At 41.4% G+C, this 15,434-nt stretch overlaps 1 protein-coding gene across 15 annotated transcripts in view; it reads left to right on the top strand.

Moving 5' to 3' along the window:
• The window catches only part of EXOC4 (exocyst complex component 4), a 391,280-nt gene that overhangs the window by 54,072 nt on the left and 321,774 nt on the right, over positions 1 to 15,434 (top strand). For all 15 annotated transcript variants that reach the window (XR_003257735.1, XR_003257736.1, XM_026091145.1 and 12 more), the window contains exon 7: positions 8,128 to 8,305. Coding sequence is in view for 13 of the 15 variants with exons in the window: in XM_026091145.1 (XP_025946930.1) it covers positions 8,128 to 8,305 (178 nt within the window). In the remaining 2 variants the exon portion in view is untranslated. The remainder of the gene's footprint in view (positions 1 to 8,127; positions 8,306 to 15,434) is intronic.

Here is a 15,434-nt window from a genome sequence, read left to right as displayed (position 1 = left end):
TATTGGTAAATATATGGCCAAGCTTCTCATTGACTTGCAGCCCCATTTACATTAGTAGCAAGGTAGGGAAGCCTGAGAACTAAGTTTCTGCTCCTTTTTTAGCAGCAGTCTTCAGGATTTACTAGAACCGTTTTGCTGGAAATAAAACTCTGTAAGGATTAGCTATCACTTTTATCTGAAATCTTAATTTGTGATACTGCCCATTGTAATGATCACTGTCCAAAAATTAATGGTAGAAAAGAAAATCCCCAAACAAAAACGTGCTTCTTCACTATGCATAATATTTGTAGTGGAAAATCTCTCCCAAGGAAAACTAGCTTGGTGAAGACTTCTTTTTCAATTCCTATCATTGCTGTGGAAACAATCGTGTTGTGTAGAATTCATAGAGTTATGGTATTGGTACCACAGTGAAATTATAGCAAGCTTTTTGAGTGGGTCTGAAGGCAGAATTTTAGTCTCTGRTGCCAAGGTGGAGCACAGCATATATTTGATACCTGTTTTATGAACAAGTCTTGAGAGGCTGCATGGCTGTAGGTTGCCCACTGAAATTGATAAATTGGATCAGATCATATTTTAATGATGTTAACCTGCCCCAGAGGGCTGGGTAAAATACAAAAAGCCTATAACAGTTTTTGATGTGTGATTAATAGGACTTACGTGAGCCCTATGGAAAGTGTCTTGAATTCTTGTCGAGTGAGGAGATAATTAGAACTGTTTCTAAACCAAAATTGCATATGAAGTTGCAGTAAGCAGGTGAATTCATTTATACTGAAAAGAATAAATTAAAATATGGAAAGGTATACMGCCCCTCAAATTAGCTACAGGTTTAAATCCCAACTAAGTGACTTTTTCCTAGTCTCGAAAACAAAACAAAACAAAAAAGAACAAGGGTCTCCTGTTTCAAGAGAACTCTGCAAGATCCCAAATCCGAGCCTGTTGCAGCTCCCGAAACTGCTTAACTATTCATTAGGCTGTCAGCCACAATACTTACTTGACCTCAGGATTTGGTGAGTAAACTGTTTTTCAGTTCGCCTTAAAATCACCTTAATCACACATGAATGCTCAGTCTCATTCGTATGACTGAGCTCAGTGCCTGTATTCTGCTACTGTACTTTAAAGGGTATCCACAAAAACTCTCGAATCTGGCAAATAAAATGACTAATAAAAGCTGACAGAGAGGCCTGAATGGTCTGAGGCTGTATATTGAGGCTTCTGCTGGACAACTTCCATTCAGGTCATTAGGTATGCACAGGACAAGTTATATGCATTTCTTCTTTGCTGTGTGGTGGCTCTTGAAGGTTGGCTCGTGTTTTTTCCTTATGAAAAAGGCGATGTCTCACTCCCCTTGAGGGTGAGGCTGCTAAACCTGCTTGTGGAGGTCCTGGTGTGATTCCTTCACAGAGCTCACAAAAATTATGTAGAGCCTTCTCGTTGTACGACAGAGAACCCGGCCAGATAAGTTGCAGATCTGATAATGACCATCTGGATTCTAAAATGGTCACCCATTTGTGTGACCACCTTCTACCTTTGTATATCAAGACATTTTGAATTAATGCACCCAAATTTCTAAGGTCAAAAGGTATAGATCTGAAGTAACCAGCTCTGAGAGTAATATATCTTATGCACTGTTCTGCCATGGGTATCTCATCCTGGGCCTTTGGATTCAGCACTCCTCTCCTTGAAAAGCAGTCTAGCTGCATGGATAGCTGGTGTGAAATTGGAAAGACTCATTTACTGAATTGGACTCGACGTAGAAAATGATGTCACTAGCACACCTGAAGGACCTTCATGGAATGGTGAATTGGTGTTTTTCACCAATGGGGCCACAAAGGGAAGACTTGCATGGCACTGTGATATRCCAGATTTTTAGGTTTTCTTTTCTGTGGGGCATGGAAACGGGAATGCTCTCACAAAATGTAGCCCCRGATGCTTGTACCAGGAATGGCAGGGAGGCTGCAGCATAGATGCACTGATATGTAAGGAGAAACTTCTTTACTGTGAGGGTGACTGAGCACTGGAACAGGTTGCCCGGAGAGGTGGTGTATTCTCCGTCCTTGGAGATATTCAGAAGCTGTCTGGATGTGATCCTGGACAAAGTGTTCTAGATGACCCTGCTTGAGCAGGGGGGTTGAACAATCTCCAGAGGTCCCTTCCAACCGCAACCATTCTGTGATTCTGTGATACAGTATAGCTGCCTTAGAAGAAGCCTAACTGGACAGAAGATGTTTTTCTGTAGGCATAGTTTGCTGTGAATATAAACCCTCCTTAATACGTGCGTTTACCCCCATGAAATGTGAATGACATGAAGGATTAAAACACGGTAGAGAGCAGTAGCAGGTTCCTAGCACTAGTGGAAATGATTAAAACTTAAGGCTACAGTAGTTTTGAAAGTTATACTTGAATCCCACCAAGTTGCAGCTGACCTTGACTTTAATTGAAGTGTTTCTTTCTTTCTTTTTTTTTTTAAGAGTATATTTCAGAGTAATAGGTAAGTTTTTGAAGGTTTTTAGATATCTGTGTTTGGAATAACTTTGTGAAAAAAGTGCTTAAATGTAGGAATTGCCATTGACTTATTAATAAGTGGCTCATTAGTGCATGCATGTATACCTGTATAGAAATACTTATATTGGGTTGTGGAGGACAAGATAATGCAGAGGAGGTCATGCTGCATGAGTTTGGAATAAATACTGGTATATGTTAATGAATTTGGGGGCTGCTTTTGAATTACGGAAGGTTATTGACTTTAGAAGAGTAACAATCTGGAAGCATGTCTACCCAAGGTCCAAATTTAGGGGACAAGATTTTGGTTGGAATAACTTGTCTTAGCTTTATTTCAGTTGAAAATCTAACCCATGAGGTGATGTGTTGACTATTTGTTACCAAATCCTGGTGTTTAGGGTTCAATGCAGTCTATCCCTATGTGTTCGTAAGACGTTTCTTTACTTGATTTTTACCAAATCTTGAGGCTGTAAAATAAATATAAAAAAAAATTATATGYGCGCCAACAACCTGACCAGGCAAAGGACATTATTGTTGCTAAAATTCATGAATTGTCATTAGCAACCTCATTCAGGTGTCAGCAGTCACTTTGCATCAAGCCGTTCTCCTTTACTGCCTGGACAACAGGAGTTGCTTCCGGTTGTGTGTCACTGTTTCACGAGATMTTTACCATATTTTGCAGCAAAGGGGTTATGAGACTGCTCTGACAAATTGCCTAAGCCAGTCTCCTGTCATTTTGTATGTGTGTTCTGCTTAGGTCACTTGGTGCTACAACCCTGTATGCATAAAATCTATTTTATGCTGCTTTGTCTCCTAGGCTGTCTGACACATACTGTGTCTGTGTCTCTTTTGGGTCACCTTGTTTCAAAAATGACCTGACAGATTTAGAAGATATTTAGAGAAAAGGGAATTAAGAAAAGATAGGAGGCACTGGGTAATTTGAAGACGGGGAGAAGTGCAAAACGGTGTCAGTTTAGATGGAGAATGTAAAGTGGTGKTAGTTAGCTGCAGTGAAGGATGTTTTGAGGGGAGTTTTCCCTTCTGCCAATCTGTAACATGAGAACAGGAAAACATTGGAAATTGAGAACAAATAACTTTTTTTTCAGTGTAATATTTTAGTAATGGCTTCATAAGCAAGTTGATAACATGCAGTAAAGCTTACTTAAGAACARTAAAACAAATTCTTCAAACTATCCAACTAGTTTAGTTTTGCAAAATCATGTTTTCCTGGGACAAAGAGAAGATATATGGACAATTTCATTAGCARTATGGGATGTTAATAGAAATTGGGCCTGCACTGATAAATTTTCTCAACAGCATATATTTAATTTGATCACATAAGGCATGTTTATAATTAAGGCTGTCTTTTGGTGGCCCACCCAAAGCTAGATGTCAGTTCCTCAAGCAGGAATTTACTAGTCTTTCCAAATTCTTCTGCATCTGGTTTCCTTCCTTGCTTTTCTGGCTTCTGTCTGACCAGCCACTTGTCCTATCTGCCTCTCTACCTGTTCCTGTATRGGCTGTCAGAGCAATGGTCACCTCTCCTGTATCCTTGAAGAGGCTGGAGAAGATACTCACTTAACAGCAGTGGAACCTGTTTCTCAGGCAGTCTTGTCTGCGTATTGGCCTATCTCCACTGATAACATTAGTCAACATTAGTAAAGGGACAACATTTGTCAGGGAAGGGGGAAGATGTGTAGCTCTTTCTACAGGAATAACTTCTTTGTTTGACTTTGAACAGGCTACAGGCTACAGGTTTTATTGCACTTTGCTTTATTGCGCTTCGCAGATACTGCGTTTTTTACAAATTGAAGGTTTGTGGCAACCCTGTGTCGAGCAAGTCTATTGGCACCATTTTTCCAACAGTGTGTGCTCACTTCATGTCTCCATGTCACATTTTGGTAATTCTTGCAATATTTCAAACTTTTTCATGATTATTATATCTATTATGGTGATCTGTGATCACAGATCCTTGATGTTACTTTTGTAATTGTTTTCGGTCACCACGAACYGCACCCATATAAGACGGCGAACTTAATCRATAAATGTTGTGTGTSTTCTGACTGCTCCACCAACCGGCTGTTCCCCCGTCTCTCTCCCTCTCCTTGGGCCTCCCTATTCCCTGAGACACAACARTATTGAAATTAGGGCAATTAATAACCCTACAATGGCCTCTAAGTGTTCAAGTGAAAGGAAGAGTCMCACCTCTCTCACTTGAAATCCAGAGCTAGAAATGATGAAGCTTAGTGAGGAAGGCATGYCGAAAGCCGAGAYAGGCCGAAAGCCAGGCCTCCTGTGCCAAACAGTTAGCCAAGCTGTGAATGCAAAGGAGAAGTTCTTGAAGGAAATTCAAAGTGCTAYTGCAGTGAACGCACAAATGATAGGATAGCAGAACAGCCTTATTGCTGATATGGAGAAAGTTTTAGTAGTCTGGATAGCAGATTAAACCAGCCACAACATTCCCTTAAGCCAAAGCCTAATCCAGAGCAAGGTCCTAACTCTCTTCAGTTCTGTGAAGGCTGAGAGAGGTGATGAAGCTGCGGAAGAAAAGCTTGAAGCCAGCAGAGGTTGGTTCATGAGGTTTAAGGAAAGAACCATACCATAAAAGTGCAAGGTGAGGCAGCAAGTGCTGATGTAGAAGCTGCAGCAAGTTATCCAGAAGATCTAGCTAAGATAACTGATGAAGGTGGTTACACTAAACAACAGATTTTAATGTAGRCAAAACAACCTTCTATAGGAAGAAGATGCCATCTAGGACTTTCATAGCTAGAGAGGAGAAGTCAATGCCTGGCTTCAAAGCTTCAAARGACAGGCTGACTCTCTTGTTCGGGGCTAATGCAGCTGGTGACTTTAAGTTGAAGCGAATGCTCATTTACCATTCCAAAAATCCTAGGGCCCTTAAGAATTATGCTAAATCTACTCTGCCTGTGCTCTGTAAACGGAACAACAAAGCCTGGATGACAGCACATCTGTTTACAACATGGTTTACTGAATATTTTAAGCCCACTGTTGAGACCTACTGCTCAGAAAAAAAGATTCCTTTCAAAATATTACCACTCATTGACAATTCACCTGGTCACCCAAGAGCTCTGATGGAGGTGTACAATGAGATTAATGTTGTTTTCGTGCCTGCTAACACAACATCCATTCTGCAGCCCATGGATCAAGGAGTAATTTCAACTCTCAGGTCTTATTATTGAAGAAATACATTTCGTAAGGCTATAGCTGCCATAGATAGTGATTCCTCTGATGGAACTGGGCAAAGTAAATTGAAAACCTTCTGGAAAGGATTCACCTTTCTAGATGCCATTAAGAACATTCGTGATTCATGGGAGGAGGTCAAAATATCAACACTAACAGGAGTTTGGAAGAAGTTGATTCCAACCCTCCTGGATGACTTTGAGGGGTTCAAGACTTCAGTGGAGGAAGTAACTGCAGATGTGGTGGAAATAGCAAGAGAACTAGAATTAGTAGTGGAACCTGAAGTTGTGACTGAATTGCTGCAATCTCATGGTAAAACTTCAATGGATGAGGAGTTGCTTCTTCTGGATGAGCAAAGAAAGTGGTTTCTTGAGATGGAATCTACTGCTGGTGAAGATGCTGTGAACATTGTTGAAATGACAACAAAGGATTTRGAATATTACATAAACTCAGTTGATAAAGCAGCGGCAGGGTTTGAGAGGTTTGACTCCAATTTTGAAAGAAGTTCTGTTGTGGGTAAAATGCTATCAAAGAGCATCGCATGCTACAGAGAAATCCTTCATGAAAGGAAGAGTCAATTGATGCGGCAAACTTCATTACTGTCTTATTTTAAGAAATTGCCACAGCCACCCCAACCTTCAGCAGCCACCACCCTGATCAGTCAGCAGCCAGCAGCATCGAGGCAAGACTCTCCATCAGCAAAAGGATTACGACTCGCTGAAGGCTCAGATGATGGTTAGCATTTTTTAGCAATAAAGTATTTTTTAATTAAGGTATGTACATTGGTTTTTTAGACATAATGCTATTGCACACTTTATAGACTACAGTACAGTGTAAACATAACTTTTATATGCACCGGGAAACAAATATTCGCTTTATTCGCTTTATTGCCAAGGTCTGGAACCAAACCCGCAATATCTCTGAGGTATGCCTGTAGTTATTAGGGCTTTTTGAAAGAACACCCCCCCCCCCCAAAAAAAAAAAAAAAAAAAAAAAAACCTTAAGCAGAGAAGAATGGCTTTTTTCCACACTGGACTTCACATATTGAAATTTAATACTGTTAATACTGATGATAGCTGTCTTTTCTGGTTCCGTCTATATCATCATGTTCTTATGCACTTATGCCATAACCATAATATGTGAATGAGGCACAATAAGCTGTTATAGTCCTTTTTTAAACAACAGCCAGCACTTGTCCTTCACAGGGCAGAAGTTTGCTCTAGGATTGCTATGAGCTAAGGTAGGTTGGCACTTCTAGTTTTAGCTACGACATGATGCTCGATGACTCTTGCTGTATGATGGTAACAGCAGCAAATGCGCAACAGCTTCTCAGTTTTTCCAGTTAGCTCTCCAGCTGCTAGCTTGAACAGCTGATACTCTGCACTCTGAATTGAAGTGGCTGGGGCACAAATGAACGCCTCATTAGTGATCTTTAGCTAATACGAAGGACTGAAGCATGGTGGTTGAGGAGTGGGTACAGCTCTGCTTCTCCTGCAGGTCATCCATCCTGCTGTGGGATAGTAACCTCTGATGGGAAGACACAGCAAGCGTGTGGTAACTCCGAAGTTGCTGCAGTAAAATGTGATGGAGCCTGTCTGTCAGAGCTGGAGAGTGGCTAACATATGGGTTTGGGAAGTGTTATCTTCACATTTTGTTGGGGTTGCATTGCTCAGTAAACGGCAGTGAACTTAATCAGAATTTCCCCTTTTTCCAAACAGTAAGATCAAATGTGAGGAGTCATTGCCTTATCACAAAATATTTAGGACTTTGCAAAGGTACATTAATTACAATAATTGGGCAGTAAAGAAGCCATAGGAGCAGGTAATGTGTTGTACATTTTGATGGGGTTATAGCTGTAGGACCCTATGTGTAATATTAAAAACCTTGATAATTGACACAATTGATGAGCYTTGATGTTTTAGGTTTCTGGTCTTTCATGATGTTTAGAACCTTCCATACTGCTCATTTCATAATCCAGAATTAATATCTTATATGCAGTTTGTACATGTAAGTCAATGACACTCTCTTCTGGGGGAAAAAGCAGGTAATTTCCCTCTCTATCTGTTGCTCTATCTGGTAGCTTGGTATGCCGTCTAATATCATGAYATCAAAGTTCTCAGTAGTTGCTAATGCATTTATCTTTCCTATCCTGCCAAGGAGAACCCACTAAAGATCAGAAACAGATACAGAAGAGGGCATGAAAAGGAAAAGCCTCAGAAATACTTAGGTGCCAAACTTGAGCTAGTTTCAGCTGAAAGTAGTCACCTAAAGGCCATAGACTTGCCTGGTTGTGTCCAGTGTCCATCACAAAACAGAGTATGAAATCAAAATCTTCTGAACCCTGGTTCGTTGCTCTGACGTGCTACGTTACGTTGTGCTTGCAATGTTTTCTGATAACTGAGTGGAGGTTGTTTTGATGGTTTATAGGTTACTTCTGGAACTGCTAGAGCTTCTTTTTGACAAGTTCAACGCTGTGGCTGCTGCTCACTCCGTAGTCCTTGGGCACCTTCAGCAGACAGTCGCCTCGCCTTCCAGTCAATATGATGGTGATATCAAGCTCTATGACATGGTTGATGTGTGGGTGAAGATCCAAGACGTCTTGCAGGTAAGGATTGTTCAAGTGGGCACACTTTCAGCTTGGGACAGCTTTTATAACCAGAATACCGGAGAAAACAATGCTGTCATACTCAAGTGAGAGCTGTGCTGGAATTAGACTTTATTGTTGGTGAGTGACCACATTCATTACAGACAGTTAAACTCCAGAGAGCTTAAATACCATTAATAAACTTTCTGTGGTTTCATCCTTACGGTGTATGGAAAGGCGGTTCCTGTTCTCTACCAAGTGATTTATCGGAAGCTTTTCAAACAATGACACTTTCAAACAATGACATTTTTGTTCTGTGTTACCATGTCATGCCTGTCTTATAAAGTGTCACAGCTCTAATCGCTTGTTGTCTYCTGTCATTATGCCTTAGTTATAGTCAGCTGAGACACTTGCACTGAGGCTGCTGCCAGCATGTTTTCAGGGAAGTCTTATTTGATTCTTATTCTAAACTGCAGTGTATTAAAGCTGTACCTTGCTTAGACTGTATTCTGGTACCAGGCCTATCACCTTAGTGCTCTCTGCAAGGAACAGAGCTATCGTCTGTCACACGTTCTCTCATGGAGACATGCACATTAGTGGGTGTTTTTTTAATTACGTTAGTATATAGTGCACAGATGTACATCTTGCCCACTGTTTGATAGAGGAGGTCAAAGAAATGAGCTTGGCATTATTTACAAGAGGTGACAAGATTTATGATGGTCATTCCACCTCTGGCCTGTTCCTGATAAATGCTCTCTGGCTTCTACACTAGCACACTTTTTCATTACATAGCACAGGTCTGTTTTGTTCTTTTCTCTAATGCTTTGTCTGACTATGCAATGATGCACGTGGGTTTTTTGCTTACATAGATATGGCCAGCTGTGTGCATGCTGTGTATTTAGATACTTCTTGGACACGGCAAATGTGACATGGTAAATATGCCCTTTGAACACGCCCACTGTCTCCTTACCCACAAATATACCTTATTAAAGGAGTGAGTGTTTTATTACTGGTCAGTCTTCTCCTTGATATGAATTTTCAACTCCCTTCAATATTGTTCTTGCAAAAAATTCAAGATTGGGACTATCCAGCCAGAGGTTAATGATGGTTTTCTAAGCAAAGCAATGTCATAGAATTGAAGCTGACCAGCCCCATTAGAGGGGAAAAAATAAACTTAAGAACATGAGGAAAGGGCTTGGCATAAGGTATCTGCTTCATACTCCAACCATGTTATTGTCACCCATGAGATCCAGAAAACCTTTAAGACCTTTTGGGAGTTCTGCGAATCTTGCTCTAGGGGGGACGAGGCCTGGGAGTAAGAAATCCTCCAAGATGTTATCTTCAGTGAAGCAGAATCACAAGGCAAGTAATTTCCCCTTATCAGTACGAGTTTGTGATGGTCTCATTCCTCATGAATGGTGAAGTCGGGAGTGAGTTATGCCGGCTGTTCCGGACACTGATAGAACTTCTATACAGAAGCATGTTGTAGGTGTGTTCATATAGACACTAAATGTGCTTTCTGCATTAGGAAGAAAGTATTGGACCAAGTTTTTTTACAAAAAAGCATACCAACAAAATGTAGCAACTCACCTGTTTATAAAGATTTCATTGCTATTGGTCTGACAGCAAAGATGTCAGTCATAAAAGCTTCCAAAGAAAGAACCACGGATAGCTTTTTCAATGCACAAAAAGCAGCACTTTCAACTCTATAATCTCATGCTGTTTTAGGGTAAGGAGATGAGCACTGACTGCCATGAAAAGGAGACAATTTTCCCCTTCTCTGTTCAAAATCTTGAGAGTTTTCTATTTTAGTTTCATAAGAATGGATTTAAAATTTCTGACTTTTCAGTACAGGAAAACCTTTGAGCCCAGGGCTAAATTATTTCTATCCTGTTTCTTGAATAAGAATAATTTCTTTTTTGAGGGGAGACCTTACATTTGTGGCAGGGGGAGGAGAAACTCAGTTTTAAAGGTGTGTATTTAAATGTGCCTGAGGTTGGGGGAAAATGAAATTTCTGAGGAAATGGGATAGTGGCAGACTGCATCAGAAAATGTTGCAATATATGCAGATTATAAAGACTGAAATTTATTCATGCTGCTACAATATCTTGTGACCCTATGATTGTAGCAAAGTTTATCTCTTTATACTTTCATACATAAGTAATAATGTGCGCTCATGGTGGGTTGTAGATTGTCCTTTGTGGAAAATGCGAGAAGGTTGTTTGGAGCAGCCTCTCTGTTTTTTTTCCTGGATTTGTGAATATTTCCCAATAACAGCACGAAGCACTGTAATGTAATGTTAGATAGATGGCACAAAGTTGTGCAATGTTAAGGTATTGAACGTACAGATATATTACATTTTGACATTCTCTGAGCATGCAAGAACAGTACTGAACTCATCAGAAGAAAAACAGAGTGACCTTTTAGAGTTGGGTGCCAGAGCGCTAGAAAACCAAAAAAAAATCAGTTTGTCAAAACAGTAGAGCAGTCTTATTCAGTAAGACACAGTTTACAGTTACTCGTTTGTACCAGAGCCAGCATATCCTGTAGTTGTATTGCCATACCAACGGGAGAAAGCTGAAATTTGTTTAAATTTTAACTTGGCGTTTTATATGTGGAACTGATTTCGCTCTTCAGCGTAGCAGTGGGCGGAACGTCCTTCCGAGGAGCGTGATCGCTGCAGAGCCCCGTACTCGGTGGGAAGCACTGCGAGCCGTAGCGTAACTGCGGTTGGCGATGTACTAGCATGAGTAGCTGCTTCAGCATAATAGTGGTGGAGTGCTGAGATTTTCTGGCACGGTTTAATGTATATGCTGCATCCTGCCATCCAGAATGATCAAGTGCTGCCATTTAGGCTGTGTTGTGTAAAAGGCAGAGTGGTACACATTTGGGTACAAGGCAGAGGGTTTTGGGTGCAGCATAGTCTTTGGGTATAGTTTCACTTTTTCTGTCTAGTGCAAAACTCTCCTAGCCCAGATAAGGACTCTTCTGCCGTGTTGTATTAGTGTCAGGGGACTGACAGCTGGGGGACACGATATGGTAGTAACTGATGCTTGGTGTGATGGTTCTTTCTTGGTGTTAATCTGTAGCACAAAACTTTTAACAGTTCACTTATTCATTTTTAGCACTAGCTTTGGATACCACGATGAGAGCGAGACATCTGTCCCTGCTGAATAACACCAGCGTTCACTCRGCTTCTTCAGAAATGTCACCTTCCCAGTGACAGGATGATCATGGTGTCAGTGTGCAGTACCCTGCTGCTGGAAAAATCACCAAAGAAGCACGACATCTCCACGCATAGCTTGCAAGAGGGATTGTCTCCTGGATTCRGTGTCGCGTTATCAGTTTAGGGTGGTACTGCGTGCCTTCAAGGAAGAGATCTTGTTTCTTTATGTGATAGTAGTATTTGTAGCTGATGGATCTCAACTTTTGAAGTAGGTGGCCTGTGTCTGTTTTCTTGCTCCTACAGAAAAGGAAAGGCACGTGTGTGCCCCAGGACACCTAKCACGTCTTCAGCACCACCAGGGAATAGAGCACAAGTGTTCAGGCTGTCTGAGAGTCTATCTACTGAGAAAACACTGTCGATTACTGTTTTCCTTTTGTGCGGTCTTCTGTTTAACACTTTCAGACGTTTCCTTCCTCATAGGAACGGCACGCGAGTTTGCGATTCGGGCAGGGAGGTGGAGCAGTTCTGCAATATGCAGCTAGATCTGGTGGCCAGCAACGTGAATGAGCTCCCTGCCCTTAAATTGTATGTGCTATACAGTAGGTCTCCGGGAGCAGTGCTAGAGCACTTGGGGTATATCCCAGGGCGCTGCTGCAGGAAGCTAAGGCCCTCTCTGACTTYCTGAGTGAGTTATGGGAAAAGTTATTGGTCCTCTTAGGCGCACAAGGGAGCAGGGGAAAGGCAGAGGAGTTCAGCAGCCTCAGTACTCAAGTTAGCCCACTTAAATCCTGATGGAAAGTTGTAGAGGGTTCGGTTGCATGGCAGAACGAAGTCAGCTGTGCTGTGATCCCATTTCTTCCTCCTCCATCCAGGGTGCCTCCCTTCTTCTGGCAGTGTTGCTCACGCTGCCAGGCAATAAATTAATTTGAGGGAGTTGATTTGGCCAAAAACGGTCTGTGATTTTTGCTGGCTGGGTTTTCTGCTTGCTCAGGTCCCTGCACTGGGCTGCTTCAGTGCTGGCACAGGGGCAAGAGACCGCAAAGAATGAAGGTAGCAGCTCACGCGAAGGCTGCAGCTGGGTTTTGCTTTTGACCCAGGTGGCTCAGTACAGGTCTGACAGCATTGCAGAACGGTTAGGAAAATGGATTTTGATGTTAAGAGCAGGAGCTTAGGAATGATGCGCAATCATGAGCGCTGAATAGCTCTGCAGTCATCTTGCTGCTTCTGCCTCTTCAGATAAATAAGTACGTGTCTTGGGACAGGTAACCAAATCTCTCTTTGCCGAGGCTTCCTATTTAAAAGATGAATGAACTATTGTGTGACACTGTTAATATTTGTAAAGTAAGATAAGATTCTTGGATGTGTGACGTTAGCGTTAATATGCCATAAATACCGGTTGAAATGTCAGTGCAGTGTGTGAAATTGCTATAGCGTTTGGGAAGCTCACCAAGTAATATTTTGAACCGAAGGTAGCACTATTTTTCAAAAAGTCTCCTTACCGGAATTAATGGTTTTGTGGTTGCCCTCAAAATAAAAGAATGCGTCTGACAGTCTTTCTGGTTCCTATGAAATGGTCTTAAACATGTGGAGCTGGAGCCCTTGGGATCGTGGCTGGTTCGACTCATTAATGTTCTCTCATTTAGCTGGGAGGACGACGGTTGCGAAAGTGATTTGCCTGCGGCTTTTCAGAAATACAATTTCAGTCGATCTGGGGTGCGTGAGGGAGAGAGCGATGGTATTATACTCTCCAGGATGCTGATATTTAAAATTGGAATTTAAATAATTACAGACTGTGCCACTTGGCACTTTTTCCCCCGTTTCTTATTTGAATTGCACTCAGCGCGTGTGCTGTTTCCAGCACAGTGAGTGTTACAGAACTTACATTTTTTGGAAGTATGTACTACTAAGAGCATGAAGCTTTCAGGTGAAGTTTATGGCCTGAGAAGAATGTTATATTTCTGAATCAAGGAATGGACAAGATAATTTTGCAGGAAGGTATTTCCTTAAATTTTGCTCTTCCTAAACATACTTCAAGAAGGGATGTATTGCCCTGCCTCCCCTTGGTTTAAAAATGCTTTATAGACTTGTTCCAGCTTACCTGATGTTTCAAGTCCTCTCCTTGCACTTTGCATGGAAAATAATTTGGTACCTTTCTTGGGAAGCTGGACTAGGAATTCAGGATGGTGGAAATTGCCTTGATAAAGGTAAAATAGTGAGCGACTGGTCCAGTGCGAAGAGATTTTGTAGCCTGGCATGTATTATGCAGCTAGAAGGGCAAAGAGTAAGATATCAATGGCATCCTTTCCTTCTAAAAATAAAGCATATGGCGTATAAATGCACAAAATAGATTTGTTTTGTCTTTAACTGGATGATTCTTGTTGCAGTGGTGTGTTTAAAACTATCTGGTTGGCTTTGGTAGCAGGTACCTGGAAGAGGTTCGTAGCCGCGGTGGCTGTGAACGTTGGGTTATCGTCTTTCCTGGGAACGCGCCTTGTTAATTGGGCTGCACTGTATGAGCAAGGTGCTAGGGCAGAAGTTTGCACGAATGCTACTGTGTTACAGCTTTTATTTCCAGCGTCATTTTTATCCCGGAGCTGTTGATCCAGTGTGTTTCATAAACACTAACATTTACTTTAAAGTTCAAAGAGATAAAGCCCTGCATAAAAATGAATTGTTTGGATAGTGTACAGTCACTTGTGCGGCTTATTGCGGAAGAGGTCACTGAGCTCACCGTTTGGGAGATTTAAAAAAAGATTAGCTTGTTTAATGAAATGTTTGCAGGTATGTGAGCAGGAAGGAAAAAAAAACCCTTACCCTCTTCTGTTCGTGCCGTAGAGCCTCAAGCTGCTCTGTACTCAAAGGGCTTTTCATTTCAGATGGATTTTTTTCTTTAAATAGTTGAGCAAGCTTATCAAGCTACAATTTTAAGGTTGTTTCTTTTGGAGATTATGCCTAAATATTTAAGTAGCTAAATTCACATAAGTGAGTTAAAAGCAAATTCGCATTTTTCCCTGAGAAACTACGTTCTAGAGGAGGAGAAAGGTGCAAAAATACTTGCAAAGAGTCCCCTCATTAGATAATTTCAAAGTCAACTCTGTTGGTTGCTAGGTTGAGGGAAAGTCCTCTCTGAAGAAAATATGGAGAATGCAGAACAGGGTAATGACTTATTCCCTACTTGGATATTTGGCAGTTTGAATGAAACCTTTGCCTTTTGAATCCTTGTCCACTGTCCAAATGCTTGCTGATTTATATAGCTTGAGAGCACTGATTTGTTTTTTCAGCCCTTGTTCCCACTGCGTCACCCGAAAATGTGTCTTTCACGAGTTGAAAGATCACTGAGAACGACGAAGAAGGTTGTGAAGTGGCATTTGCACTTGATGTGACGTCTGTGTTTCAGATTGCCAGCAGGAATACAGCTATTTTATATAAAAGCGTACAAAATTTCCATCCTGTTAGTTACTTCTTAGCCTTCATCTTCCAGAACTTTTAATTAATGAGACAGTGTAGAAGAAATGGAGACCGAGCTGCAGATTTGGGCAGTATCTTTGACTGGAGCCGTTTCCCGAGATTCTTGAGCAGCTGTTTGTTAGGTCTGATGTGCTTTTTTTGGTTACTATCGATGTCCACTGCACGTTGTTCGTGTTGTCAGCTTGAATTAGGAGTGACTACGAGTAATTCATCAGCATTCGTAGACATGTTTTATAGGACTATAAAACCACGTCGTCTTTGATGTGCTGAGCTTATTCACACTTAGTCCCTGTGTGACTAGCTTTAAAGTCAGTGAGACGTACTCTTACTAGCATCATAAAAATACTGTGAACGGGAAAAGGCCAAATGCTCATCATGTCCTCGCTGCAAGAAGCCTAATCTGACAGCAGTGCATGTGGGACTCATGCAGGCAAATTCCTGCTAATGTTAGAGAGTTGCTGATATCCTAGGGAAATGTTTGGAAACTGTTTTGCTTAAAAGCCTTTACGCTCCTGG

The sequence above is a fragment of the Apteryx rowi genome, unplaced genomic scaffold (genome assembly GCF_003343035.1).
Source record: "Apteryx rowi isolate R43461 unplaced genomic scaffold, aptRow1 scaffold_9, whole genome shotgun sequence".
NCBI lineage: Eukaryota > Metazoa > Chordata > Aves > Apterygiformes > Apterygidae > Apteryx > Apteryx rowi.
This window is presented reverse-complemented; position numbering and strand designations above follow the sequence as displayed.